This window comes from Barbus barbus (assembly GCF_936440315.1).
Source record: "Barbus barbus genome assembly, chromosome: 17".
Taxonomy (NCBI): Eukaryota; Metazoa; Chordata; class Actinopteri; order Cypriniformes; family Cyprinidae; genus Barbus; species Barbus barbus.
Window position 1 is genome coordinate 23,362,728 of NC_136745.1, and position 27,464 is coordinate 23,390,191.

At 38.2% G+C, this 27,464-nt stretch overlaps 2 protein-coding genes across 10 annotated transcripts in view; one reads left to right on the forward strand and one right to left on the reverse strand.

The window, feature by feature from the left end:
• The window catches only part of LOC306883403 (disks large homolog 3-like), a 31,037-nt gene extending 16,667 nt beyond the window's left edge, over window positions 1-14,370 (forward strand). For 3 of the 5 annotated variants that reach the window (XM_079438629.1, XM_079438631.1, XM_079438632.1), the window contains 10 exons: window positions 1,905-2,081; window positions 2,187-2,262; window positions 5,415-5,514; window positions 7,236-7,277; window positions 7,535-7,585; window positions 8,216-8,317; window positions 8,428-8,600; window positions 8,733-8,842; window positions 12,481-12,572; window positions 12,699-14,369. In XM_079438629.1, coding sequence (XP_079294755.1) covers window positions 1,905-2,081; window positions 2,187-2,262; window positions 5,415-5,514; window positions 7,236-7,277; window positions 7,535-7,585; window positions 8,216-8,317; window positions 8,428-8,600; window positions 8,733-8,842; window positions 12,481-12,572; window positions 12,699-12,805 — 1,030 coding nt within the window. In that variant the 3' untranslated portion in view covers window positions 12,806-14,369. Of the gene's footprint in view, window positions 1-1,904; window positions 2,082-2,186; window positions 2,263-5,414; window positions 5,515-7,235; window positions 7,278-7,534; window positions 7,586-8,215; window positions 8,318-8,427; window positions 8,601-8,689; window positions 8,843-12,480; window positions 12,573-12,698 lie in introns of all 5 variants that reach the window. The other 2 variants (XR_013785352.1, XM_079438630.1) reach the window with 2 other exon arrangements.
• A 1,243-nt stretch (window positions 14,371-15,613) lies between these two features.
• Window positions 15,614-26,907, reverse strand: tex11 (testis expressed 11). 5 transcript variants are annotated; one of them, XM_079438344.1, is made up of 29 exons: window positions 26,714-26,907; window positions 26,389-26,501; window positions 26,102-26,186; window positions 25,820-25,899; window positions 25,609-25,689; window positions 25,274-25,393; window positions 23,427-23,507; window positions 23,217-23,302; window positions 23,003-23,060; window positions 22,607-22,702; window positions 22,400-22,481; window positions 22,225-22,303; window positions 21,983-22,134; window positions 21,818-21,903; window positions 21,086-21,223; window positions 20,900-21,002; window positions 20,176-20,300; window positions 19,925-20,010; window positions 19,744-19,797; window positions 19,620-19,660; window positions 19,441-19,527; window positions 19,280-19,350; window positions 19,027-19,143; window positions 17,977-18,049; window positions 17,723-17,872; window positions 17,102-17,210; window positions 16,866-16,971; window positions 16,325-16,492; window positions 15,614-15,978 (listed from the first exon to the last, which is right to left on the reverse strand). In XM_079438344.1, exons 1-29 carry the CDS (start codon window positions 26,739-26,741, stop codon window positions 15,907-15,909), a joined length of 2,727 nt encoding a protein of 908 aa, XP_079294470.1. In that variant the 5' UTR covers window positions 26,742-26,907; the 3' UTR covers window positions 15,614-15,906. The 5 variants fall into 5 exon arrangements, with proteins under 5 accessions (XP_079294470.1, XP_079294469.1, XP_079294472.1 ...); XM_079438343.1 differs by having other exon boundaries at window positions 16,866-16,986; XM_079438346.1 differs by lacking the exon at window positions 25,274-25,393 and having other exon boundaries at window positions 16,866-16,986.
• Window positions 26,908-27,464: the final 557 nt, after the last annotated feature.

The window sequence follows — 27,464 nt, forward strand, 5'->3', positions numbered from 1 at the left end:
AGAAATTGTCAATGTCTGATAATAGTTTTAACTTTGCATATTACATAGTAAGTATAGTTATGTTCATAAGAAATATATAATTCACCTAATGAATGTGTGGCCTCCTGATGATGGCTTGCACCTAAGGAGAGCTTTGCTTAACGCTGCATTCAGCTGCTGCGGGTTCGTGAGTAAGCTGACCACATGTGTTAATGTTAAGTGTGAGATCTCAAGGTGTTTTCACATTCCTGCGAATGCAGTGATGAGATAAAAGTGTGTCAGATTGGTACAGACGTGTCAGTCAGTGCTGATCCCACCCTGTGCTGCTTCATCTTAAAGGGGTCATATGATGTGATTTCTATTTTTCCTTTTCTTTAGTGTGTTATGTAGCTGTTTGTGCATGTATGTAGCTGTTTGTACATGTTTGTGCTCTGTTTCCCTCTTGGGCTTGAACTGATGGTAAAACTAAGGACATTATTAACTTTCTTTATATTTATTTTGAAAGCTGATGCTCGTGATTATGGAAAGGGGCGTTACATTTCCGATGCGTGCTTGTGGTGTTTGGCCAATCAATGCACTGGGTCAGCTGGTCAATCAGAGCAGACTGCGCTTGTCGGAAGGAGGGGCTATGTAGTTTGAGAGAGGCGGGGCATAGAGGAACTACAATAATGCACAGTATTTGAAAAGATTTTGATCATTAAAGCTTGTCAACATATTCTGTTACACCAAATACACAAAATAATGATCTTTAAAAAAGCATAATTTGACCCCTTTAAAACAGAGGCCTGATGCTGTCCTCAATTTAGCTGTGTAGCAAACTATGTGTGTGTCTCAGTGGGCTTGTAATTAGTGTGTCTTAAGAGAAAGGTATGTAGAAAAACAGGAAGAGTTGCTCCACTGGTTTTCCTCCTTTCATTTGGATTTACCTGTCTGACAAGGTAAAAACATTCAGCTTAGAACACAATGCCTGACTGTGTTTCTGTACTCAATGTCATCTGCCATCTGGTTTCTCTCTCATGATTTTATGTGGATCTTCCATCACTATTGTGCCCTTCTGTGCTTAACCCCAGGTTGATCTGGGGGACTGACTGTGCAGGGATGTAGCAATGATAAGAAAAATAGGGGGAACATTTGGCCAATAGATTTACTTTTATTCAACAAGGACAAGAAGTTGATCAAGAGATAGAAAAATATTTTAAAAATGTTACAAAATAACATTTATAATGCTACAAAATATAAAAATGTCAAATAAATACTCTTCTTTTGTACTTTCTATTAATCAAAGAATCATATAAAATGTATCACTGTTTCCACAAAAATATTAGGCATCACAACTGCTTTCAACTTTGATAATCAGAAATGTTTCTTAAGCATGAAATCAGTACATTAGAATGTTTTCTGAAGGATCATTTGATGCTGAAGACTGAGTAGTGGCACTGGCTGCTGAAAATTCAGTTTTGCCATCATAAATTGCATTATAAAAATATAAAAATAGTTATTATTTTAAATTGTGATACAATGTGACAGTATTACTGTTTTACTGTTTTTTTTTCTCAATTAAATGCATCCTTGGTGAGCATAAGAGACTTTAAAAACAATTAAATAATTGACCCCAAACTTTTGAACAGTGCTGTAAATTTAAATGTAATCTTGCAAAATGTGGGAGGATGTACATATATTTCTAAAGTGGTTGCTATTGCTTTGGTAGGAAGTGTATTGTAAGTTGCTTTTAGTGAGAAAGCATATGCTAAACAAATTTAAACAACAAAAAGGTGCAGATGTCCAATGATGTACTGTTGTCTGTGTATGTGTATTTCCACACCCGTCCTTTAATCAAACACAATGGATGTTTTACAATGAAACCTGAATACCCACTCTTCTAGCGCACTGTTGATGTATGTATTGTTTCGTTTTGGTTTTCCCAGGGCTCTTTTTGACTACGACAGGACCAGGGACAGTTGCCTCCCTAGCCAGGGCCTGAGTTTCTCCTATGGGGACATCCTGCATGTCATCAATGCCTCCGATGATGAGTGGTGGCAAGCACGGCTGGTTACACCCCATGGGGAGAGTGAGCAAATTGGGGTCATACCAAGCAAGAAAAGGTACAGTACTGCCAACAAGCCCAGACAGAATTACAGCATTTCCCCTATAGTAATGGAGTGTGTTCATTGCCAAACATACAATTTTTTTTTTTTTTTTATCCACAGGGTGGAAAAGAAAGAGCGTGCACGGTTAAAAACAGTCAAGTTCCACGCAAGGACGGGCATGATTGAGTCCAACAGGGTGAGTGAGTCATCCTCCTCCTCCTGTGAACGACTCATGGGAGCTGCCCCCCTGAGTGTGGGAATTGGTGGCTTCTCATAGTATCCTGGAGGCTCCTGTTACTGAGAATCTCATTTCTCACAGCCACACAAACAAAAGCGTACAATTACAAACATGCACTGTGCCATCATAATCAGCTATGATGGTCAGATAAATTCTTCTCATTTCTGGTCCTGGAGGCCCCCCAATACTTCAATGAAGTAGCCAGTCTTAACAGTTTATGTGATCCGGCTGTTGATTTTATTTATTTTTATTTCTTTGCCGGGAGGGGGAAAAAAGAAATGTGCACAGTAGTAAGAGCGTCTACGGTAGGGGCGTGAATTGTCACTGGTTTCATAATTCGATCCGATTATGATTATCACGTCAACTATTAGATTCAATTCAATATCACGATGCATCATGACTATATAACATTTATTTTGGGTATTTTTATTAAATTATAGAAGCAGGCTACTTTTTAAAATAATAAAATTACTAGTGATAAACAAAAAGTAATTTCTGTATATGAGAGTGCTTCAAGTAGGGTTGTAACGGTATGAGATTTTCACGGTATGATAATCGTCTTAGAAAATATCACAGTTTCACGGTATATATTAAACAATAATTCTTATCAGTAACAATGACTCTTATAAGAATAAGAACAAGTTATTTGAGTGAACAAATCCTTTATTGCAACAAACTTGAAATCATTTTAATGAAAGTAAGCCTTTCTTCTGAGGAAAAAAAACAAAAACAAAAAACACTTACAAAATAAAGCCATACGCCTTATGTATATCTATATCACACTTTAACATTTTAATTAATGTTTTAAAATGTTAGCAAATGAAAATTTAACAACTTTTATTTTTGGCAAAGTGTTGCACAACAGAGGTATTCTAAGTTAAAACATGGACAAACATGATATTCCTTAAAAATGTTTAAATTAATTATTATAAAGAATATTATTATTGTTGTCATAACTTTTAAGTACATTGTACAATGCTAATTTATTTCTGTCAGGACTTCAAGTGAAATTGAACTTTTATTTTGACGGGTTGTAGCAGACCTTTGAGTTTAGTATATTTGACAATGGTTTTTCTTACATAAAACTGGTTTTCTCTCAGAGCAGCTCTGCTGATGTTCATGTTTATGTAGACGCTGAAAACACCATTAGTGTCATGCATGCATACTTCAGTATGTAGTGGATAAAACGGCGCCACTCATATCTACTTTTGATTTATCCATCCATCAAATTGCACGTTTTAAGTGACAACCTCGTTAACGTTATACTGTAAATCCCATGTTCACGACTGTACCGGGATTCCCTCTGCATCATGGAAATTATACGGCCTTATAACTTGTTATAAATGCGACATACCTTTATCTACAAGGAGGGATGATGTCCGTGAATATGAGCGAACATGTTGGATGTATTGCCTGCTTTTGCAGCCACTTTGCGTCCACATTTTTTGCAAATTGGATTCGTCCTCAAGGACAACCCCACATTCGTGTTTTTTTTTTTAATATCCAAAGTATTCCCATACTGCAAATTTAAACTTTTTTTCGGCGGGGGATGGAGATTAGATACAATCTCTGTCTCTGTCATTTCAGCAGAGTGAAGCAGCTGAAATAAATTGCATATGCGCGGGTGAGATTATTATATATATTTTTTTCATAATTTATTTTTTAAACCGTAGATATGCAAATGTTTACAATATGATAACCGCGTACGTTCAAACTGCGATAGACCATCATACCGGTATATCGTTACAACCTTAGCTTCAAGTATCCGAAAGTTTACAGACAATCATAGTTGCAGGTTTTTCTTTTTTCCTCCGCATTATTGCTGTTTGATTACTGATGAGACATTATTTTTATTATTATTATTATTATGAGATCATAGACAGTGGCAGCTTTAGGCTAATAGGCTGCATTCACACTAATGCAAGATCTATTTCGACATATCAGATGTTTTGTCCTGTTCTGAAAACAAATTGTCGACAATCACAGGCATTCGCATTCGGACAGGATTAGTTTTCTCAGAGGACCACAGAGTTATGACCTGAATTGACTGTTGGGGGCTCTCTAGAACCAGGATTGAGAAACACTTTATTGTATCTTAAAAGGGTAGTTCACCCGAAAATAACAGTTGTCATTTATTTACCTTCATGGTATTACAAACATGTGTAATTTTCTTTCTTTCATTAAACACAAAAGGAGATGTTTGGCAGAATGAACGACATAAGGGTGAGTAAATAATGACCAGATTTTATTTTTGGGTGAACTAAACTTTTAAGGGTGAAGTGTGTAATGGACGGGTCAGGATGCTCAAACAAACGGCAATGTTTTGAATGTATGCAGTGTACTTTCTTTTAAAAAATAAAAAAAGTCTCCATATGGCTACTTGTACACTGCCAATCAAAAATACAAGGTCAGTATGATTTATTTCTTTTTTTCAAATAAATTAATACTTTTAGGACACATTAAATTGATCAAAAGTGGAAGCTAAGACATTTATAATGTTGTAAAAGATTTCCATTTCAAATAAATGCTGTTCTTTTAAACTTTCTATTCAAATAATCCTGAAAAACATTATCATCATTTTCACAGCTGTATTCGGCATTGATGATAATAACAAATGATTCTTGAGCACCAAATCAGCATATTCGAATGATTTCTGAAGGATTGTGAAAAATCTTTCCGAGCCCAAACTTTTGAATGGTGGTGTAGTTGACTCTGCACATTTAACCGGAAGACAAAAAAGTATTTTAACAAAAAAAACAATTGCACACTTCACTTTTACTTTCACTTTTTTTTTTTGCCGGTGACACCCATGATTTTCGTCTCCAATTTGTGCAATGAAGATATTTCACATCTTTTATTGTTCTGCTATGTATTCCCACTGTTACATTCACAATTAAAATGTCAAAACTTAAAATGAACATTTTTTTTCTGAATGTAGCATCCCAAGTTGTTTAAATTCATTATCCCCACTTGTTTGTGCGACCATGTCATCTTTGGTTTTATTTTTGCATGCGTGGTGTGAATTACATTGAAACCCATTCTTGTGTTTTTTTTTGTGTTTGTTTCATTCCTCATCTCCATTCCCCCACCATCGGCTCGTCTCCACGCAGCCAGTCAAAGTGAAGCGCAAAAAAAGCTTCAACCTATCACGCAAGTTCCCGTTTTACAAGAGCAAGGAGAATATAGTGCAGGAGTTGGTGGAGACTGAACGTGAGTATGAGCGTGTGACGAGGGCTCTGACTCTGTCCGTCATGCTTCATCCTGTCACTGTCACTCACCCTGGAGACGGCTTCTGATTGGCTCTTGACCTTTCTGTGAGGAAACAGAGCAAATCAGGGCCTCTCTGGCCTTTATCTTGCTCTTGGGGGGACCTCAGCACTTCTCACAGGTGTGAGGCTGCACTAACACTCAAAACGCTGTGCTAGAACATCCATCAGTGTCAGAGCTGTTTAGAGCTGCACCCTTCTGCATTTGAACTTATAATTTTGTTACTGATGAATCTGCATGGGAAGCCCCTTAAATTACAAACGGACAACCCAGATCTTTCATTGCACAGCAAGGTGATGTTAGTATTGCTTCCCTCGAGAGTGCAACACCTCTCTTCTCCCACCTTTCACTAACCTCTTTCTTCTTCCTTTCTGCTCTCTCTCTTTGTTCTTGCTTTCACCTGTCGGGACGCTCAGGACTTCCCAGGGTTAAGCGATGACTTTTATGGATCAAAGAGTTTGAGTAAGTGTGTGGTTCCTTTCGTCAATCAGCTGTTCCCTGAGCTAACTGAACCGGCTGTGCCACACACCACACACATATTATTCTTTCTTTCTGTTTCTCTCTCTCTCTCTCTTTCTCACTGAATCTCCTCTCTACCTTAATAGCCATCTGCTTTTTGAAAGTACATGTTATTTGCAGTTCGCAACTCATTTTAGTGACACATTTCAGAGTGAAACAAGATGTTTAGCATCTAAAATGTAGGACTTGATTATATCCATCATGTCTATTAGAAGGTGAAAAGTGGGTGTAACGTACCAATATAGAACCAGGCCTAATGCGAGTTTGTTACAATTTGGTTAACTTTATCCAATAATCTGTATGGCCTACGTGAAAACAAAGCTATTACAGAGGAAGTAAAAATGATTACATTTTGAAAGATGTAACCTTGTAAACAGTTTGAGCCTGTATGACGATGTATGCCGGTTTAGGTCAAGTAAACCTAAGTTGATTCTATTCAGTAAATGTTCATCTTGAAAAATTACTAACAATGTAACAGTTATTCTTACGTTTACTTTATATAAATCAGTAAAGAATTCACAGCAAGAGACTCACAAACCATGACCTGAAGGGGACCATTTTTAAACACATAAATCATTCACACATAAATATTCTTAAATCAAAGATCTGATCTTGCCATATGATACACTGAAGGGAGAGTGAATCCACGGCAGACCTCTTGAAATCTCATAGTGTCTTCAAAGTCAGCTCATGCTGGGCAGGATTGAGTGTTTAATGTTTTAATCATGTTGCCACTGTATCTAAGGGATGTTTGTAATTTGATTCCTGTAAGGAATCCAACACTGGCTTGTTTACTTTGGCATGAGAAGCAGTATCACTGTCTGATGAACCGAACACTGGCAAGGTCATAGGAAACGCTCCGCACGGAATCTAAGAACACTAGGGTCGTAGGAAAAGGAAATACTTAATTTCCTATTGCTGCCTCATCCTACCATTTCCCTTCTAAGGAAACGGCAACCATTTAAGTGCCCAAATTTCTTTCTGTTTGTTTTCCTCTCTTCACTCAGCCTTTTCTATTCTTGGCATGATGGTACGGGAGGGTGTATAGTTTCATTCCGAGCTGTGCTGGATATACTATTAATCTTACATGGGGGCGAAAATGTGCATTGTGACATTTCTAAACTTCACTCATCTTATATCCACAGAATGCTTGACATCCAACACCAGTGACAGTGAAAGCAGCTCCAGTAAGTGCCTCTAAACATCCATTTTGTGCTTACTGCATTCAATCTGTACCAATGTATTCTGCAGAGGTGCAGCATTCCCTTTGATCAGTGTCATGCTATTAACCTTTAAATGCTTAAAAAATTATTCATAGCTATGGTCATGTCACCTACAAGTTAATTCCAGTGGTGTTTCAAGTGGATTGCTTTTGTACTGAATGATGATAAATGAAACCTTCATATTTCATATGGATTTTTTTTAATCTTTTCTCACCATGCAGAGGGTCAGGAAGACACAATTCTATCATATGAGCCAGTAATTCGACAGGAGAGTAAGTATTCAGAATTTTATATTTTTTACAAGTTTGTAATTTAGTTTTACATTACCAATTCCCAGTCTCACTCTGACTCTTAATCCTGGTTTTCACTGCCCACATGCCAACACAACAAATTCCAACGGTTATGTTTCTTGGATTAGTTGCTGCAATTTACATGCGCGGTTATGATCTAGTTCGGTCAAGCTACAATCTACTTTTCTCTGCTCCAGTATACATGACACAAGTTGGGTGTGTTTGTGTTTGTTCTAGCAGTGTGAACTATCACAGTTAAACAGACTGTTTTTGCGTTAGGATTTCTATATGTAAATAACCTCTTTTATGATGCCTTTATTTCTTAACGTGAAGTTTATGTGCCATAGTTAAAGCTGTTTTTCATTTGGGTGGGTCAAGGTGTTGAACAAACAATAGTTGATATGCAAATATGAACATCATCCGATAATGTGACCATTTGTAAATGATGTGTTTGCAGTTTAGTTTTCTTAAGTGGTCTGTGTGGACTGGGGAAGGAGCTCGTATTTAAAAAAAGAAAGAAAAATCCTGTTTTCCATAGGTCCTCCATGAGGAAAGCCAAGAAATTATTCTCAAGGCTGGAAGTGACCAACATTGTTTTGGCTTTCTTTTCAGTCCATTACACAAGGCCTGTGATTATCCTGGGTCCAATGAAGGACAGAGTAAACGATGACTTGATCTCAGAGTTTCCCCACAAGTTTGGATCCTGCGTCCCACGTGAGTGTAATAAGAAAAGGCCATGCTGGCTGCATGTAGAACATCTTTATCATCAGATGTTTTAGCGGTACTTGTAAAAGTAACACAAGACATGCACATGTTTTTTTCAGATACAACTCGTCCTCGACGAGAGAATGAGATGGACGGGCAGGACTACCACTTTGTGGCTTCAAGGGAGCAAATGGAGAAGGACATTCAGGACAACAAATTTATAGAGGCCGGCCAGTTCAATGAGAATCTGTACGGGACCAGCATCCTGTCTGTCCGGGCAGTGGCTGAAAGGGTCAGTGACTCCTTAGTGTAAACATGCCAGAGGATCTGAACTCCTGTTTAATCCTTAAATATTTTCCCTGTGGCAATTACTGTGTGCAGTGAAATGACATGGGATGAAAAGGTTCCTGTAATCTTCTTGTAGGGAAAACACTGTATCCTGGATGTGTCTGGGAACGCCATAAAGCGACTGCAGCAAGCACAGCTCTATCCAATCGCCATTTTCATCAAGCCAAAATCTGTGGAGGCCCTAATGTAAGTTTAAGATTTTGTAAATTATGTATAAACTACCGTTCACAAGTTTGGTGTCATGTAAGGAAAGGGAAGTGGTGTGTGTGGCCAAGTATGGTGACCCATACTCAGAATTTGTGCTCTGCATTTAACCCATCCAAGTATACACACAGTAGTGAACATACACCCGGAGCAGTGGGCAGCCAATGCTGCGGCACCCAGGGAGCAGTTGGGGGGTTCGGTGCCTTGCTCAAGGGTCTCACCTCAGTCGTGGTATTGAGGGTGGAGAGAGTGTTGGTTATTCACTCCCCCCACCGACAATCCCTGCTGGACCTGAGACTCGAACCTAGGGATGCAACGATACCATTTCTTCAGAACCGATCCGATCCTGAAAATTCGGAGTATCTGCCGATACCGATCCAATCCGATACCAGTGCAGTTTTTTTTTTAAATCGATGTAGAATTTCTATACTTCTGTGTGTGTTACTCTTTTGTGTGTTAAACACAATCTACTACATATAGATTAATTTAATTATTAATGAAAAATAACAAATGAAAAAATATGTAATCATAATCTATGACAAAAATACTATTATAAACTTGGTTTATAATACAGCAAAATATACTCTAGAAAAATCATGGGTGCACAATAATTTTATAAAACCTAGTGAAACATTTTTATTTACAAATAAAAGTGAATAAGTGTAGGACTAAATCTGGTGAAATTATACACATTGCTCTTTGAATTGTTGTAAAATACATTCATGAAAAAACAAGCAAATACATTTATATATAAATATATAGGCTACTATAAAATTAAAATACATTTCTTTTAAATCTATAGCACGCTAATGAAGGCAGCAACATATGATAGATAGGACAGAACAAGAAAGACTGTTAATAATCGTTCATTGCGCAAAAGTATTATAATAAGTAAGACTCCAATATAGAGCAGCAGAAAGCGCTTATGCGCATCCCGTACACAGAATGATGCGCTTGAAGCGACACAGAGTCACAGCGCGCAGCGCTCTGAGTCCGCATAGAAACGTTCAAAGTACAAAAGGAAGAGATATTGATGCGTAGTGTATTAAATCTGTGCGTACGTTTATTAATCCTTTTCTTTTAACAGTTTTAAACCTCAGTCACTGTGTGCTCTTGAAGAGAGTTTGACTGTAGTAACCGAACGTGACACGTAGTTTGATTGCTGAATGGAGGATGACAGACAGCCGCGGCGGAGAGAAGAGTTTACCTGAACTTGAATTTAAAGACTTAAATATTCATCTGTACCTCAGATTAAACTATGGAACAGCTTCAGAACACTTGAAATATAGTGCACGAAAACTTTATGGTGCTTTCTAATGTTTTTGTGCTTTCGTGGGGCTTAACAATAACACGGAATAGTATACGCACAATATCGGATTTGGATCGGTCTCGTCTGACCGATACCCGATCCGCAGAAAATGACCGTATCGGAGCCGATACCAATCCGGAGTATTGGATCGATGCATCCCTACTCGAACTCACGACCTTCGGGTTACAAGTCCAACTCCCTATCCATTAGGCCACGACTGCCCCTCGTATATCATGTATATCATGTTCGGTGTTTTTCTTAGTTTTTTTTGCATTGAGGATGCGTTAAATTTGAAGGAGGTATATTTACAGGGGTACAGTCATGAAAAACCTAGAAAAGTCATGGAATTTTAAAACAGCAATTTCCAGGCCTGGAAAAGTTTTGGAAAAATAAATAAACCCAGAAAGTTTTTGAAAAGTCATGGAAATCTATTTCACAAAACTCTGTATAACAGAATTTTAATCAGGTCCTGAATTTTGGTGCGGGATTGCGCATAGGCTATATCACGTATATTATAGATCACATAGATTTACTCGCATAGTTTTTGACTTTAAAATGATGGATATTCACACATTTATTCAATAGCATGTAGGTTTGATGAGTAAATAAATCCACACAGACTATCAGATCAAATCAGTGCATGGCTATGCACACGCGTGCTGATGTTGATGAGCGCAGGAAACTGCCTCTGAAGCGCGCGTGTGCATAGCCACCTTGCGAGTACCAAATTGAGTTTGGTACCAAACAATCTCAATAGAACCCTGCACGGACCTCAAACATAAGCCCTAGTCCAGCCCTTGTCCGGCATGATTATCAGAATTACCGGCCCGAGTCCGACTGGAGCCCATGTCTTTTTTCTCTCTCTCACTTCCCCATTACACAGCTGCTGTTGTAACCATTTAAATAGTTCAGTTTATTTTTAATGGCAAAGTGGTAATATTTATTTTCGTTTCTTTAAGTTAATTTAGAAATATGTTTGGAACATTTTTTTTTGTTGTTAAATTCAAGTTTTTGTTTTTTAAAAGTAACAACCAAGTGGCCAGCGGCAGACAGTGAGTTTATCATAGCCTATGTTTGATCAATTTAGCCTTCTCAAATCATCACCACTTGACTAAAATAAAATCTATATATAAAATACTTAAAGCATTTCGCATGTTAGTTTATATGGTTAACCTAGATAAATGTGTTATTAGTCACGTATCCAATCGTTTGTGTGGAGAGTGGAAGCTAAAGCGCGCTCTGCAGGACTTGGAGTCACCAGCACGATCAATCACTTGATTTTTTTTTTTTTCTTATAACAGTGGAAACAACCGTAATTTTTGCTCATAAAGGTAAGACTAATACGTCATTTGGGACTGTTAAGGGTCTACTTTTATTTGTGTGCCCTCACAATATCAACAAAACGCTGTGCTTTTATAAAATAAAGAAAACAAAAATGATGCGCTTTCTGCCATCTCGGTCTTGAGCAGAAGCGCTTCACAAAAATGAAGCGAATATTCTATTTCCCCTGGCCCTGACACATTCATCATGGTAATTACTTGCTAGGGTTTGCAGCAAGCTTTATTGCGTGCGCTTTAATGCAAAACTCTTCTAGCACTTGCTGCTGTTGGACACTAAACACCATCTGAGCCGCTCTTGACAGTCACGGTAGCACGGCAAATCTTTTTCATCACCATAATAATCGATGAATATCTAAAATAAAAAAAATGACGAAGCCTAAAACAAGCCCGATGCACAGCCCGCATCTGAGCTGTGAAGTGAAAATTGTCCCGAAGCTGTAAATAAGTCGGGGCCCGTCGGGCTCGGGCTGAAATGTAGGGCTCTAAAGCACAGTTTGTTGCGTTTAAGCGGCAAAAATACACAAATGACGACAAAATGGCCATCCTGTCGAGTATCCTCATAAGCACTTTTCTAAAGTGAATGTAAACAGTTGCGAAAGCGAAAAATTTCCAAAATGAAATTCAGATCCTGAGTTTAACGAAGTTAAATAAATGATAATATTCAGTGATGTGACGTCTGGTGCAGTTGCAGCTTGTATTTATTACTAAAACAAGAAAGCAAACAAGTAGCATTAATAGTCATTCATTTTAGTTAACATGCTATGATAATTGAAACGGAGTTTTATTCTTATTGTAAAATAAGGGAACATTAGATCATGAATATTGTCTCAAAAGTCATGGACATTTATTGGTAAAAATGTGTACGAAAAGTTTTAAACTTTTAAATGGTAGTTATCTTCATTTTGTCTCATAATTCTATGCATGTGCTTATGCAATGTGAAATAAGTAATGCACTACTTTGTGTTTAACAGGGAATTGAATAAGAGGCAGACATATGAGCAAGCCAGTAAAGTCTTTGATAAGGCAATGAAGCTCGAACAAGAGTTTGGAGAATATTTCACAGGTAACCCCCACCATCATGTGATTTTCTTTTATCAGTATCCAGAGGGAATCTTTTAGTCCAGCCCCTCTGTTACTGTTTAACAGTGTGCTGTAGTATGACTGTTGCTCTCTCTCTCTGTCTCCACAGCCATAGTCCAGGGTGACTCACTAGATGAGATCTATAATAAAATCAAGCTGATCATAGAGGAGCAGTCAGGCCCTTACATCTGGATCCCGTCCGCAGAGAAGCTCTGAGCTCGCCGCCTCCATGGAGCCCCCACCTGAACCCCGCACCCACTCCCACTTGACACCTTTCCTTCCCTTTCAGTGATGTTTCATATCAAGTTTTAGTGTCATCATTATGTTACCCTCAACTGAAAGACGTCTTATCACCATTACTGTGACTGTGCATACCCCTGCATGAGTTTCTCAGCAATTCCATTCAAGATTGGAAATGCCATTCCTAAAGAAATTTTTTTGTCATGTAAAACAAAAAAGGGAAACCTGAGCGAATCCTTTTGTGCGTTTCGGACGGTCTTGAAGATGAGAATGTCTCAACGAAGCGAGAACGGGGAGCCGGGGATTTGGAGATGGTGGCACGAGCGGGAACCTTGTATTTGTTCATTTGATTTCATGGAAAAAAGACGTTCAAGGATGCTGTGCGAGGTTTTTTACGAGGACTAGAAACAGTTCAAACCTGCTGATGGTACCGTTACTGCTCGTGTTTCTAACGGATAAACTTCAAAACAGAACTCACAAACCAGCTCGCTTTACTCGATCGGCTGCCTGGCCGTTTGTTCGGAGGCAGAACAAAATGGAAAACGGGGTTTGAGTCTATACATTTATATTACTGAAATCACATGGAAAATAAAAACCCTACGGAGAGATTTTACTACATAATACGGTACACATTTTACACCTCACTAGAATTGTCTACTCGGAGGGCTGTTAGATTTCATTTACTTGTCTTTTTGTGTTCTTTCTTTCTTGTGGTTTTAGCTGCTCTGTATTAAAGATGGGGGTAGAGCGGTGTAACTGGGCTCTCTGCAGACCACCAAACTGCCTTACGATGAATAAATGCTTCTGTCAAATTCCTGTCAATTGTGGGGGGGAGAGGGAACGACACAATATTCAACCTATCAGTGCTTAGAGGGAGACTCGATTTTAGTGCTATTTGTGAGTTTTCCGTCATCCTATTGGAGGCCTAACTTGTGAGTGCAATAGACTTAAGTGTCTTACCTCTGTGAAATCCTTTTTTTACAAAGCTTTTTTTTGTCTTAAGCAAAATCCAATTTCGGCCGCCATTGGAGTTGTTGAAAAGCAGACAGCCCACTTGCACTTCCTCTGCCTTCCATGACCATATTCTCTTCAGACTGAACGGTAACAAGGTACTGTCCTGTTAGCTGCCCAGGAACGCAGCCTTAAAACGGGTAGAATCAAGACAATAATTGTATTGGATGTCCTTCTTGATATTAAAGCGTTAGTGGAGCCTGAAATTGACCGTTTTCCCCAGAACTCGACGATGGTTTGATTAAATCTGTTCTTTGTAATGACAGCTTTTAAACTATTTTTTTTTTCTTCTGCTCCTTCATTTCTGGGCTGATGTTTACTCCACTGTGTTGAGCCTTGTGCCGGGGCGAGCTGGGTGAGCTCAGGAATCTGATGGATAATTCCTACAATTGTTTTTTTTTTTTTTTTTTCACACAACTAAAGGGCCGTGATCATATTGTGATGGAATAGAGAGAGTATGAACTCAAATGGATGATTTTCTCTCTAATTGAACACCCAGACATGCTGATATATTATACTTGTGTATTCTAAATATTTAGTCCTCCTTTTTTTTATTTGAAACACTTTGTAAGCACTATGTCTGTGGTCACTCTTGGGTTCAGCCGGAGAGAGCGGGATCACGATGGAACGGGATACAGAAGTACAGTACTTCCTTTGATCTATTTCTTTCTGTATCAAGACGTCTGGATCCCGCAGGAAGCGAGGGAAGTTCCTGGGCCCACTCTCTTCCCCCTCCCCGCAGGCATTTTCTAAACAGGTGCGCTCACCTGCCAAGCATCTCTGCGAAATCAGCTGTCATACCTGTGTCAAAACCAGAGTTCAGGGAATAATCGAAGGGAACAGAGCCATTTATAAACTGCTTACAGACTGTTTTAATGGGTATGATAGCTGTAAAGTGTAAATATCCCCCTCACTTGTGCTTCATGCATGTGTGATACAACTGGGACAAACATGTTTTATAAATCACAAATGTCAGGTAAGTAAACTTTGAATTTATTCTGAGATTAATTTCCATACAAATGTGCCGTAACGTTGGTATTTCTCTATAGAAAAAATTTTCTTCAGCTGCCTATCAGAACATTTTTTTTAGTGAGTCGGGAAACAGCTTCCCTACAATACGGCCTGTCTACTTGTGATATCTTGTGGAACTTGTCTGAGTGTATAGATGAAAAACAAATGTAAAAATATATATAAATATACATATATATATATGAAAAGACATGTGGACAGCAACCCATAGAGTGATATTAAACTAAACCAGGAGCTTAATGACTAATTTTAGCATAGATCTGGTCCTCTGAGGTGACGAGCAGAAAAGCAGCTGACTGTTCGCACTGTTGATGCCGGTCAGCCGTGTTGAAGCAGCCCAAAGAATTTTGATTCATTGTACTATATTTCTAATGAAGTGGATTGAATCAGTGCAGCTCTGGTGTACTAATGAGGGTCTCTGCTCCGGAAGTCACGAGCGTGAAATGGGGAGGGAATGGGTCTGATTTGTCTTTTTGAGTGATTATGAGTTTTTGACGTGACAGCACACCTGTGCAGTAAGTGCTTGCAAATATGAACCCTTTGATTGTACAGTAGTGTCCTCCCCATGATTACAGGTGGTACAACCCATCAGGACACAAGGAAAACTGCTCTTTTATATCCTGGTCAGGAGGGAACACAGTCCTACCGATTATAATTATTAGTTTTGTTTTTGTTTCATTTTGTTTTTCTTTTTTTGGACTGGACAAGAGTTTATTTGTTTGGAAATAAACTATGTGACTCTGTTACGATTTCAATGCATGCATTTTTATTTGTTTTGTATCGCAATACAGATGTTTTGAACTAGTCAACCGAGAACAGCTCAAACAGATAACCGGATTACAGGTAATAAAATAATACTGCCAAAAAATATTTCAGATTAAATTAATATATGAACCATTGCATAACCGCACGAACAAACCCCTCGGATGCATTTTACATCTCTTAGCTTCTCAAAAACATGCACAGAAATTCACACTACATATTAAACACGTGCCGTTAGACCTGAGATCTCCATCTGCGACTGAAGCCGCCATCATTCACTCCTCAATAATGAGATTCTTCTTTGCTTTATCCAGCCTGTCCAACACCTCACTGTACAGACCCGCCATCTGGGGAGACACATTTCATGTATTTTATTCACACCTTGCCACGTTTTCTTTTCCCAAACAACATGAACAAAATGTTTTTATTGAATATTATCTTGTGAATTCTTGAATTCATTCTTGCCAAATGACACATTTAAGCTACTAGCTGAACTACTGTATGTTGCTTTAACTACCGACCCACATAGCTGTAACCAACCCTGCTGCTTTAATTAAACCTCCTACTGAGGTGACGAAAAAAGCAGCTCACGCAGCTGATTTGAGGCAAGGAGAACATGAAAATGAAATCCAGCACCTTGGGTCGAGCGCTCAAACAGCTGTAGAGTGGCCCGTCCGCCTCCTGCTGCGTTACCTGAGAATGATAGCTGTCCTGCAGGGAGCCCAGGTGCTTCAGGAAGCTCATTCCCAGCCCACACCATCTCTCGGCCTCAGGATACTGGGCCAGACTGTAGAGCAGGATTCCCGTATTCCACGCTCGGGTCAGCAGCCACAGGATCTCCAGTTCTGGAAAGTCCTCGGGCTGTGTGAGAAAGCAAGACATCCGTTGGTGATCTCATGGAGGGAATGGATCAGATGCTATAATAATAATAGCTGCGGAATTATATAATGCAATTTCATATCGATGGTGTCATGAAGGTCACAAACTCAGAATAGCACCCTGATGCTTATGCAAGTTTTCTGCAATGCTAGTTCAAGATAAAGGACACAGGCGAGATTTCAAATTAGCATCCAAATTGGCAGGAAGAAGCTGGTGAATGGAGCATCTGCTAACTGAGGCATAACTAAAAGCCCATTGACAGAAACAGGAGATTCTTTCAAAGATGGGGATAATTGCGGGGCTGAGCTGCAGAGGGTCGTGTGTGACGGCTGCTGAGTCACAGTAACCAACTCACTGCGGTTGCTATGATGGAAAGAGCTTCCTCATAGTAGCCCCACACTTCCTCCAGCACGCAGGGCTGCACCTCAGACACACCACTTGGCAGGGTCAGCTGAATCAGGCTGTGTAAACAGTTACTGTGACACACACATGTATGAGGTGTGTGTCATATGAGGAACAGTTTGGTGTCTTTTGTTATCTATCAGTGTGGTAAATTCATTGTGTAAGTAAGTAGCGCTCGGCTAGTCAGACCTGCAGTGCGCGAGGTCGACCTGTGGCTGTTTTCTGTGCAGGGACAAGGCGATCCTCAGTGCTTTCCTACACAGAACAGGGAAATGGGCCGGTGGTTCCATCGCCAGGACTGTAGACACAAAGTACAGGACCATCAGAGCTTATAATGTCATTTCATACATTTCCAAAGTTTAGGGTCAGTAAGATTTTTTATTTGTTCAATATAAGTAAAAAATATTGTAAAGGATTATTACAATTTTAAATAATTGTTTTATATATATATATATATATATATATATATATATATATACATATATTAAAATGTAATTTATTTGTGATGACAAAGGTGAATTATCAGCAGCCATTACCTAAGAAACATTATTATCAATGTTGAAAACAATCACGTTGCTTAATATTTTTATGGAAACTGATATTTTTTCAGGATTCTTTGATGAATAAGGTCAAAAAGTCCTTACTGTCAGTTTTGATCAATGTATTGCACCCTTGATGAATAAAAGTATTCAGTTCTTTCAAAAAAAAATAAAAATCTTGACCCCAAACTTTTCACACATTCAGTCACCATCCATAAATTTTTTAAATATGTAATTCTTTAAAATTAAGATCATGGTTCTAGAATCTGACCTGCGATCATTTCTAGCAGCTTGGTCTCAATGTAATCCAGTTCCAAAACTGATTCGAGCACAGATTCAAGCTTTGGATCATTTAATTTGGCCCGGGCTTCAAACTCGTAGAGCAGCAATAATGTTTCTGTTTTGTCTTTAGAGGAAGTACCTAATGAGGAAAGAATGTGCCAGAAAGACGATTAAGATCCTTGTCATTCTGGGCAAACAGGTAGAATCTGATATTTGTAAAAGAATGAAAATTGTAGGTGACACCTGATGCTTTGATGGTTGTCCAGATCTCTTTACAGAGTTGAATGTGCTCCAGAGTCTGGGTCAGGAGTTCAGTCTGAAAGCACAGCAGATATTATACACTGCGCCCTCTGCTGGGTAGTCCAAGTAACAAGGGAAAACTGAGATAAGAGAACATGTGGAGTAATGTTCCTCAAAACTTTCCAGCTTCAAGGTCTCCCATTGTCAAAAACAATATTGGAGAACCCTCTACATGGGCTTTGATATTTGCTTTTGTACTTCTGCTGGAAATGATGCTTGTTTTCATTAACAAATTGAAGGGCTGTCAGTGTATTAAAATAATCAAGAATAATTTTTTAGACGTATAAATAAATGTAAATGAATATTAATATTTAATAATTGTATTTTTATGTAAATATTGAATATATAAAAATATTTAAATTTTGGTCAGGCAAACTTCCAAGGGGGCACAATTTGACTTAAAATCTTTAAAAGGAGTTTTTTTTTCTCTGTTGAACACAAAGATGTTTTGAAGAATGTTGGTAAACAAACAGTTGCTGGTAGCCATTAACTACCACAATATGGAAATAAAAAAAAAAACATGGAAGTCGATTGCTATCAGCAACTGTTTGGTTACCAACATTCTTCAAAATATCTTCTTTTGTGTTTATATATTTTTGGGTGAACTATCCCTTTAAGAATGTTCAACTTCTGGAATCCAGAAATTTCATTTATAGAGTATTGAGCCTCCGAATAGTGTTGTGGACAAAGGGAGGCCTTGGACTCAGCAATGTTGAGAAAATAGAGGCCCACTAGTGAGACACTGCACCTGGCTGAAGACCACTGATGTGGAGAGTTTGTAGCTTAAGAAAGCAAAAAGGAATTTCACTTAGAAAACCCTTGAAATGATCATGCCTTTAAACATACAACTTCAATCCATATTCAGAATTTGTACAGTGTCAAGTTTCAAGGCTCCACCTTGTCTTTAAAAAGCAAGCAAAACGCCTCTTGCCTCCTGGTTACTGTTTAATCAGGTGGAAGTGATGAACTGCTAAAAACAAGTGAGCTACCCACCTGTTGCTCAGTGTGATCAGAGCTCCTGCAGATCTCCAGAGATGCAGCAGCAGTCATCAGCAGACACGTCTTCTGCCCCATCAACACACCTCGGTCTGGGGCGCACAGCTGCGACAGCTGCCCAGCCAGACAGCACATCACACATCTTGCTTTAACTACACTTAACTACAGCTACGGTATCAACATGTGGGTTTGTGTTAATGTGATTATGAACTAGCCTATAGCTACAAAGAGGAACTGTGCTTGAATGTACCTGGAAGGAGAGAAGAAAGAAATCCCTCATTCTCACAGGACTGTGCTCACACTGCAGGGCTGAGTTCCACGCTGACAGAGACAACACACTCACACAATGAATCAAACACAACCAACAAATATATAAATGTCTCAAAAGCTGGAGGTTTAGGAATAAAGCACCGATTCTCCTGAACCAGTTGGCATCTTCTGAATGCTGCTGTGCTCCATGGCTATGAATATGGCTGATTTGTGATAACTTCTCAAGAGCTGTAAATTCAGTATGCATACAGTAAATCAGTGTGAAGAAATATGACTGATTAAAACAACAAAGTGTAATGAAATATTATGGGTAAATGTACCTCTTTTTAGGTATGACAAGAGGATATCCAAGTTGGCATTCCTGTTTTAATAACAGATAGTGTGTGATAGAGATAGAGATCCAGCTTTGCTGAATTTGCGCCACTGCACCACTGACCTACTAACCTGTTTTCTTCACTGATGTTTTCCATTGTTGTAAGAACAAGTCGTACTAAGCACCTGACAAAGAAAGATGAGGAAATTATGTTTCTATAGCAGAGGTACTTGATGTGCTCCTGTTTGCTGCTGATATAAGCATTATGGGCTGAAGCTCAGGGTCAAAGGTCAAAATGAATATGTGACTGACCTCCAGGCAGTGAGGATTTGAGTAACATCTTGTGAGTGTTCACAGAGACTCTCTAGGGCTTTGATAGCGGTTTCCTGCTGCTCATGCTGTGGTGAAAAATGCTGCTGAAATACTTCCGAGGTACCGACAATTGTGGCTTATTAACCCAACAAAAAAGCCCAGTGACTGCTGTCTTATAATATTACTGTGTTGAAATATACAGGATAAATGGTGAGAGAAAAGTTATAAGAATCTGATATAGTATGGCCAACCTCGAGGGCGATCTGTGCGGCCAGGCTGAGGAGGTTTGCAGCAGCATTCTCAGTCACTAGCAGTCTGTCCTCACTGGTGACTGGATTCTGAGCGAGAGCGCCAATCTCTCTCAGAGCCACGGCAGCTTATTAACACATTAAAGACAAACATTCACATCAGTTTTTTTTTTTTTTTTAATTATAGTGATTTCTGCAGCTGATTTCCATTTGTACCATTCAAAAATGTGGGGTTGGCAGATTTGTTGTCTTATTTTCACAAAGGCAGCATTAATTTGATCAAAATACAGTGAAAATACTACTGTTTTACAATTTAAAACAATTGCTATCTATTTTAATACAATTCAAATTGTAAAATATTCCTGTGATGGCAAAACTGAATTTTGAGCAGTCAATACTCCTGCCTTCAGTGTCACATGGTCCTTCAAGACTTTTGTGGAAACTATGGTACTTTTTTCAGGATTCTTCAAGACATAGAAAATTCAGCATTTATTTGAAATATAAACTTTTGTAATTTAGCTTAATGCTTCCTTAAAGTATCCAAAGTGGTTACACAAATCAAAGATCAATTTGTAGCCAAGCCAATATGTTTTATTAATTTCCATGAATCTTCCTGGCGACTGTAAAATTCCCTGATGTTTCTACGTAGGTTTTGCATGATCATTTGACCCCTGGTTATATTACAGACACCTGAGACACTTGTGTGACTTTACATTCTCTCCATTACCTTTCTCTGCATTGTTTTCCAGTACAGCAATCTTGTAAATGTTGAACTGTGTGAAAATGTTGCTTGGATCAATCCTTGCTGCCTTTTCTACAGCCTCTTTGGCCTTCAACAAGAATTGAACAATGTGGCAACTTTCACAACAGACGTGTATGTATGAAAACTTGTGTCCATGTAATGAGATGCTACCTTCTCAAGTTGATGCAGGTGCAGGAAACAAGTGGATCGGTTTCTTTGCAGTTTAGCAAGATTTTGATCCAACTCACCTGCTCTGTAGAAGCTCAGTGAGTAGTTATACCACTCCAGAGCTTCAGAATAGTTCTTGGCCTGTGCAAGACAACAAACATGACAGCTGCCTCACTGAACTCAAACTAACAAGCTCTACTTGATTCATGCTGCAACTATACAGTACTATAAAAAGAAAAACATACCCACACAAAATCACACATGGAAATCTCTTTATACACACTACTGGTCAAAAGTTTGGGGGAAGTATTATTTTTATTCATCAAGGATGCATTAAACTGACCAAAAAGTGACAGCAAAATATTTCTATTTCAAATAAATGCTGTTCTTTTTAACTTCCTATCAAAGAATCCTGAGAAAAATGTATCATGTATATGTTTGTATTCCACAAAATATTAAAATACAGTTGTTTTAAACTGTAATTTGATATTTCACAAAATTGCTGTTTTAACCATATTTTTGATCAAACAAATGCAGCCTTGGTGAAAATAAGACACTTCTTTCAAAAACATCTTGCTGACCCAAAACTTTTGAGGTAGGGTATGATAAAATGTTTCCACATGGAGGTAATAGTACTCTCATTTGTATTTGAATGATTATTCAATCCAAAGTATTTATTGCATTTCTAAAAATGGTTTTAAAATATATTTTAAACATATAAAACTGATGTAGTACTTCAAAGTTTTTGGAAGCTCTATCCCACAGAAGAAGGTGGAGAGATGATTGAGTCTGAGGTGCTAGTTGTTTTCCGGTGTAATGGCCTAGAAGACAATTATTAAACACACAATTCAGTAATGACATGAAACACATTCTCGGTTACTAACATTGAATGAAAATGACCTGTGATAGCATCCTCAATCTTCTGCTTGGCCAGCAGCTCTTTGTCCCGCTGCAGCAGCAGCTCTATATGCATGAGCAGAGCAGAGCCCAGTTCAGGAGACGATTCAAAGTGCTGACACACCCTCTTCAGGAAATCAAAGGCCAGAGCCTCCCTGAAACAACAACATGTACCTGGCCTATTCAACCACAGATTTCAAGTGTTCAGATTTTTTGTGCCTGTTTAGAGAGATGAGAGATCATACCTGTTCTCTTCCATGAGCAGTTTTACTGTGCTCAAGCACACCTCCAGAGGAACCTCACAGTCCAGTAGCTCTGACAGCCCTGACGTGGGAAGGAACATGTTAAGAAGGGACACATTTGTGGGGTAGAAAACATACTATGCACAAACTGCAGTTTCAGCAGAGATACCGGGCTCACCAGACTTTATTGCCTCATCTGGGCTGCAGCTTTTAATTAGGATATGAATCTTCAGATACAGGCCTGACAACTGCATATGCTCCTGAAAAGAAAACAATGAAACGGCCAAATATAAAATAATAATTAAAAAAAAAACATGGTGTGTGTGCTACAGCCCAATCGGATGGTCTGCTTTGTCAAGATCTGGTTGCACTAGGAACGCTTTACCTTATTAGCCAAGCTCACAGCATTAAGAGCTTTCTCCAGGTACTTCTGACAGTCCCAATCTAAATAAACTTTTGCAAGAAGTCTCAAAACTTTGGCCTGAAGGAATGGGAAGCAAGATTACAACGCATTCAGGTAATGCAAAAAAGTCTGAGACCGCACTGAAAATCTGGGATTCAATTTAGACATGGAAATAAACAGTTTGGACTTTGACAATAAATGTCATTGTTTGTGAATGAACATTACTTTTTAACTATATATATTATCCATATTTAATCATTTGATACATTTATATAAAAGACAATAATTTATAATGACCAAAAATTTTAATTGGTGGTCAAATATTTGATCCCACTGTATATCTAGCTGTTAATTTCAGTGTTGACTAATATTTCTTACTTGCATCTCTGATCCTGGTGAGTACTTCACATTCATCTTGCCTATATCATAACTTTGGCTGAAATGCAGAAAAAGTTTACATTTAAGAAAAAGTGTAAATACTTAATTATAGTATTACCAATTATATTGTAGTAACAAAAGTTAAATGAAAATTTTAGATATATTAAAATACAAAACAGTTGTATACACAATACATATTACAGATACATATTACCTTAGCCAAAATGTGCTCTCTTCATGCTTTCCCTGACTGAAAGTTTCAACCCCAAAGTTGTAACAGATGAGAGAGAGATAGCCAGTCTAAAGGAAATTTCACAAAAGAATGTTGTTATTTTCTTAATAGTTTGTATTTTCTAAATCTCTCTCTCAAATCAAAATAAGCAATGCCACCACTTGACAAGCCGATGACAACAGTTTTTTCCACCTCTTTAGGGAGACGCAGAAGCATTTCTTTACATCGCTGTATGCATGACACTCCCTCTTGATGTTGTTCTTGAGAAACTGCCTATTGAGACAACAGAAAATAATTTCACTCTGAAAAAAAAACTTTTTCAAAAACATAAATATACAGTGGTGTGAAAAAGTGTTGGCCCCCTTCTTGATTTTTTATTTTTTTTGCATGTTTGTCACACTTGTTGTTTCAGATCATCAAACAAATTTAAATATTAATCAAAGATAACACAAGTAAACACAACATGCAGTTTTTGAATGAAGGGTTTTTTTTATGAAGGGAAAACAAAATCCAAAACCACATGGCCCTGTGTGAAAAAGTGTTTGCCCCCTCCTCCCTGTTAAAACATAACTGTGGTTTATCACACATGTGAGTTCAGTTTCTCTAGCCACACCCAGGCCTGATTACTGCCACACCTGTTCGCAATCAAGAAATCACTTAAATAGGACCTGCCTGACAAAGTGAAGTAGACCAAAAGATCCTCAAAAGCCACACATCATGTTGAGATCCAAAGAAATTCAGGAACAAATGAGAAAGAAAGTAATTGAGATCTATCAGTCTGGAAAAGGTTATAAAGCCATTTCTAAAGCTTTGGGACTCCAAAGAACCACAGTGAGAGCCGTTATCCACAAATGGCGAAAACATGGAACAGTGGTGAACCTTCCCAGGAGTGGCCGGCCGACCAAAATTCAAGAGGTCACAAAAGACCCCACAACAACATCTAAAGAACTGCAGGCCTCACTTGCCTCAGTTAAGGTCAGTGTTCATGACTCCACCATAAGAAAGAGACTGGGCAAAAATGGTCTGCATGGCAAAGTTCCAAGACGAAAACCACTGCTGAGCAAAAGGAACATAAAGGCTCATCTCAGTTTTGCCAGAAAACATCTTGATGATCCCCAAGACTTTTGGGAAAATACTGTGTGGACTGACAAGACAAAAGTTGAACTTTTTGGAAGGTGTGTGTCCCATTACATCTGGTGTAAAAGTAAAACCGCATTTCAGAAAAAGAGCATCATACCAACAGTAAAATATGGTGGTGGTAGTGTGATGGTCTGGGGCTGTTTTGCTGCTTCAGGACCTGGAAGACTTGCTGTGATAAAAGAAACCATGAATTCAGCTGTCTACCAAAAAATCCTGAAGGACAATGTCCAGCCATCTGTTCGTGACCTCAAGCTGAAGCGAACTTGGGTTCTGCAGCAGGGCAATGATCCAAAACACACCAGCAAATCCACCTCTGAACGGCTGAAGAAAAACAAAATGAAGACATTGGAGTGGCCTTGTCAAAGTCCTGACCTGAATCCTATTGAGATGCTGTGGCATGACCTTAAAAAGGCGGTTCATGCTCGAAAACCCTCCAATGTGGCTGAATTACAACAATTCTGCCAAGATGAGTGGGCTAAAATTCCTCCACAGCGCTGTAACAGACTCATTGCAAGTTATCGCAAACGCTTGATTGCAGTTGTTGCTGCTAAGGGTGGCCCAACCAGTTATTAGGTTTAGGGGGCAAACACTTTTTCACACAGGGCCATGTGGGTTTGGATTTTGTTTTCCCTTCATAATAAAAACTTCATTCAAAAACTGCATGTTGTGTTTACCTGTGTTATCTTTGATTAATATTTAAATTAGTTTGATGATCTGAAACATTAAAGTGTGACAAACATGCAAAAAAATAAAAAATCAGGAAGGGGGCCAACACTTTTTCACACTACTGTATTTGTGTATATAAAGCCATTACAATAATCTGCTAAATCTAAATATACACATTAAATATGCACATTTGATCCAGTGGTTTTAGAGTATTTAGTACAATCTCAGCTCACAGATTCAGCTTGATATGACAAAACCCGCAGCAGGTCTTTCTCTATGTCTCCCTTTGGTGTGTTTATATCTTCTGCACAATCTCCATGGGAAGTGAGTCTGCTGTAAAGAGTCTCCAGGCTCTGTGAAAGTATCATTCTTAGTTTCTTATTCTCAGAGTCACTAAATTAGAATAATAATCATTAGTATTTTCAATGTTCCAATTATTGATGTATTATGAACAATATATTCAATGTTCCAAAGTGGCTGCATGTATAGTATACTATATTTTATTTTTGCATGCAAGTCTATTTTTATTGACTTAGTAATAGTGAGATTGCATTCATACTGTACGTACATTCACAGCAAGGCTCAAAAAATCATCAGCAACTTTGGGTTTTTTGCAATCAAGCCATGTTCTTCCCGTTTTACTTGCCATCTGAGGAAGATATTTCAGAGTTACAGTAATAAAATAGGCCAGAAACAATGCAAAAAGATTGAAATTAACAAATCTACTGTTGGAATTTATACAAGCTAAATAGATAAAAACAAAAACAGATTTCACAAACCAGTATCTGCTTGCGAACAATATTCTCTGATGGGTTCTCAGGCCCGCATAAATACAGAAGTCTGCATGCCACATGACGCACTGAAACATGTGCAGTGAGTTAAACAAATTTGTAGTTTATCAGATAATTTACATCTGTGCAAACATCTGGAGATAGACTTTGAAACTTTATTTTGTTGGTACAAGAAAAAATATCTATATGACAAAACAGAAAGACAGGTGATTGGCAGATACACAGATATATTAATAGACAGATACAATAATAGAGAAAAATGACTAAGACCTTTGGCCTTTTGCTCTTCTGTAATAGTTGAGCCAACACGTTTGGTCACTGCCCAGTTCCACAGCTGTATGGCGATTTCCTCCAACTACAAAAAACAATTGCATTATTTATTAAAGATTAAACCATAATTACCTCATTTTTAAGAAGCCTTGTGTTACTTAAAAAAATAAGTTATGTCAAGATAACGAGAAAGTACTAGAAAAGACCTGATAGCGACAAAACAAGAGAAAAAAAGCCACACATGATCTCTTGTGGCCTAGACTTGAACTGAGGTGGGCATAGCACACCTGTGAATCCTGTAGTTTTGCTGCAGCATCTATAGTTGAAATCGCGTTGAAGAGAGTCTCAATCACCTCCAAATTTGAATCGATTTGTCTGTGGAGAAGTTTCTCTGACAGGTCTGCGAAAGAGACAGAGTCAGTCTTCAAACACAAAACAGCTTCACGAGCTGTGCTAAATCACTTCATGACAAGGTAAGCTGATATAATTACAACATATAGTGCTAAAATGACCAATAATATCCATAAGAGATCAGTTATTTTATAAACGAGCGTAATAGCTAATCCCCGACAGAGCTAACTGCCACATATCTTCCACAAAATAGATTCTTACTTTTTATATCGACAACAAACTGCTCCATATTACGGTCAGGTTTGTGTATTTTAATACACAAGTCGAGTAACGTAATTTAAAACGGTGGAATATATTTTATCAGTATTTTCTGTGTGTCAGTGAGAGAAACACGACCCCTCGCGACCGTCCGCCGCCAAAAACACGCACACGCACGCGCACGCACGCACTGCAGTACGGATGTAATTCTACTGTATGGCCACAAGGTGGTATCTCACACACGTTTATGTATTTACTCTCATTCACCTCTCCCTCACATATTTCACATTTAGATTTAAGCAAATTTATTTGTGGTAAAATCTTATCATTGCTACAAATACATTATAAAATACAGTAAAATACAATTATTTGTGACCATGTACCACAAAACCAGTCGAGTCAGTTTTTTTTATTATTATTAAGATTTATACATCTTGTTTTATGTATACATACATTTATACAGCTGAAAGCTGAATAAATAAGCTTTCTATTGATGTATGGTTTGTTAGGATCGGACAATATTTGGCCTGAAAATCTGGAATCTGAGGGTGCAAAAAAAATCTAAATATTGAGAAAATCCCCTTTAAAGTTGTCCAAATGAAGTCGTTAGCAATGCATATTACTAATCAAAAATTATTTTTTGATATATTTACAGTTGGAAATTGACAAAATATCTTCATGGAGCATGATCTTTACTTAATATCCTAATGATTTTTGGCATAAAAGAAAAATCGATCATTTTGACCCATACAAT

What these genes read in the sequence shown, in the direction of transcription:
- tex11 (XM_079438342.1), bottom strand. Translation starts at nt 26,741, where the DNA reads ATGGAGCAGTTTGTTGTCGATATAAAAA. An exon ending in ACCTGCATCAACTTGAGAAG is followed by an intron (nt 21,003 to 21,085) that starts GTAGCATCTCAT and finishes TTCTTGTTGAAG; the next exon opens with GCCAAAGAGGCTGTAGAAAA. An exon ending in CAAATCCTCACTGCCTGGAG is followed by an intron (nt 19,798 to 19,924) that starts GTCAGTCACATA and finishes TTTCTTTGTCAG; the next exon opens with GTGCTTAGTACGACTTGTTC.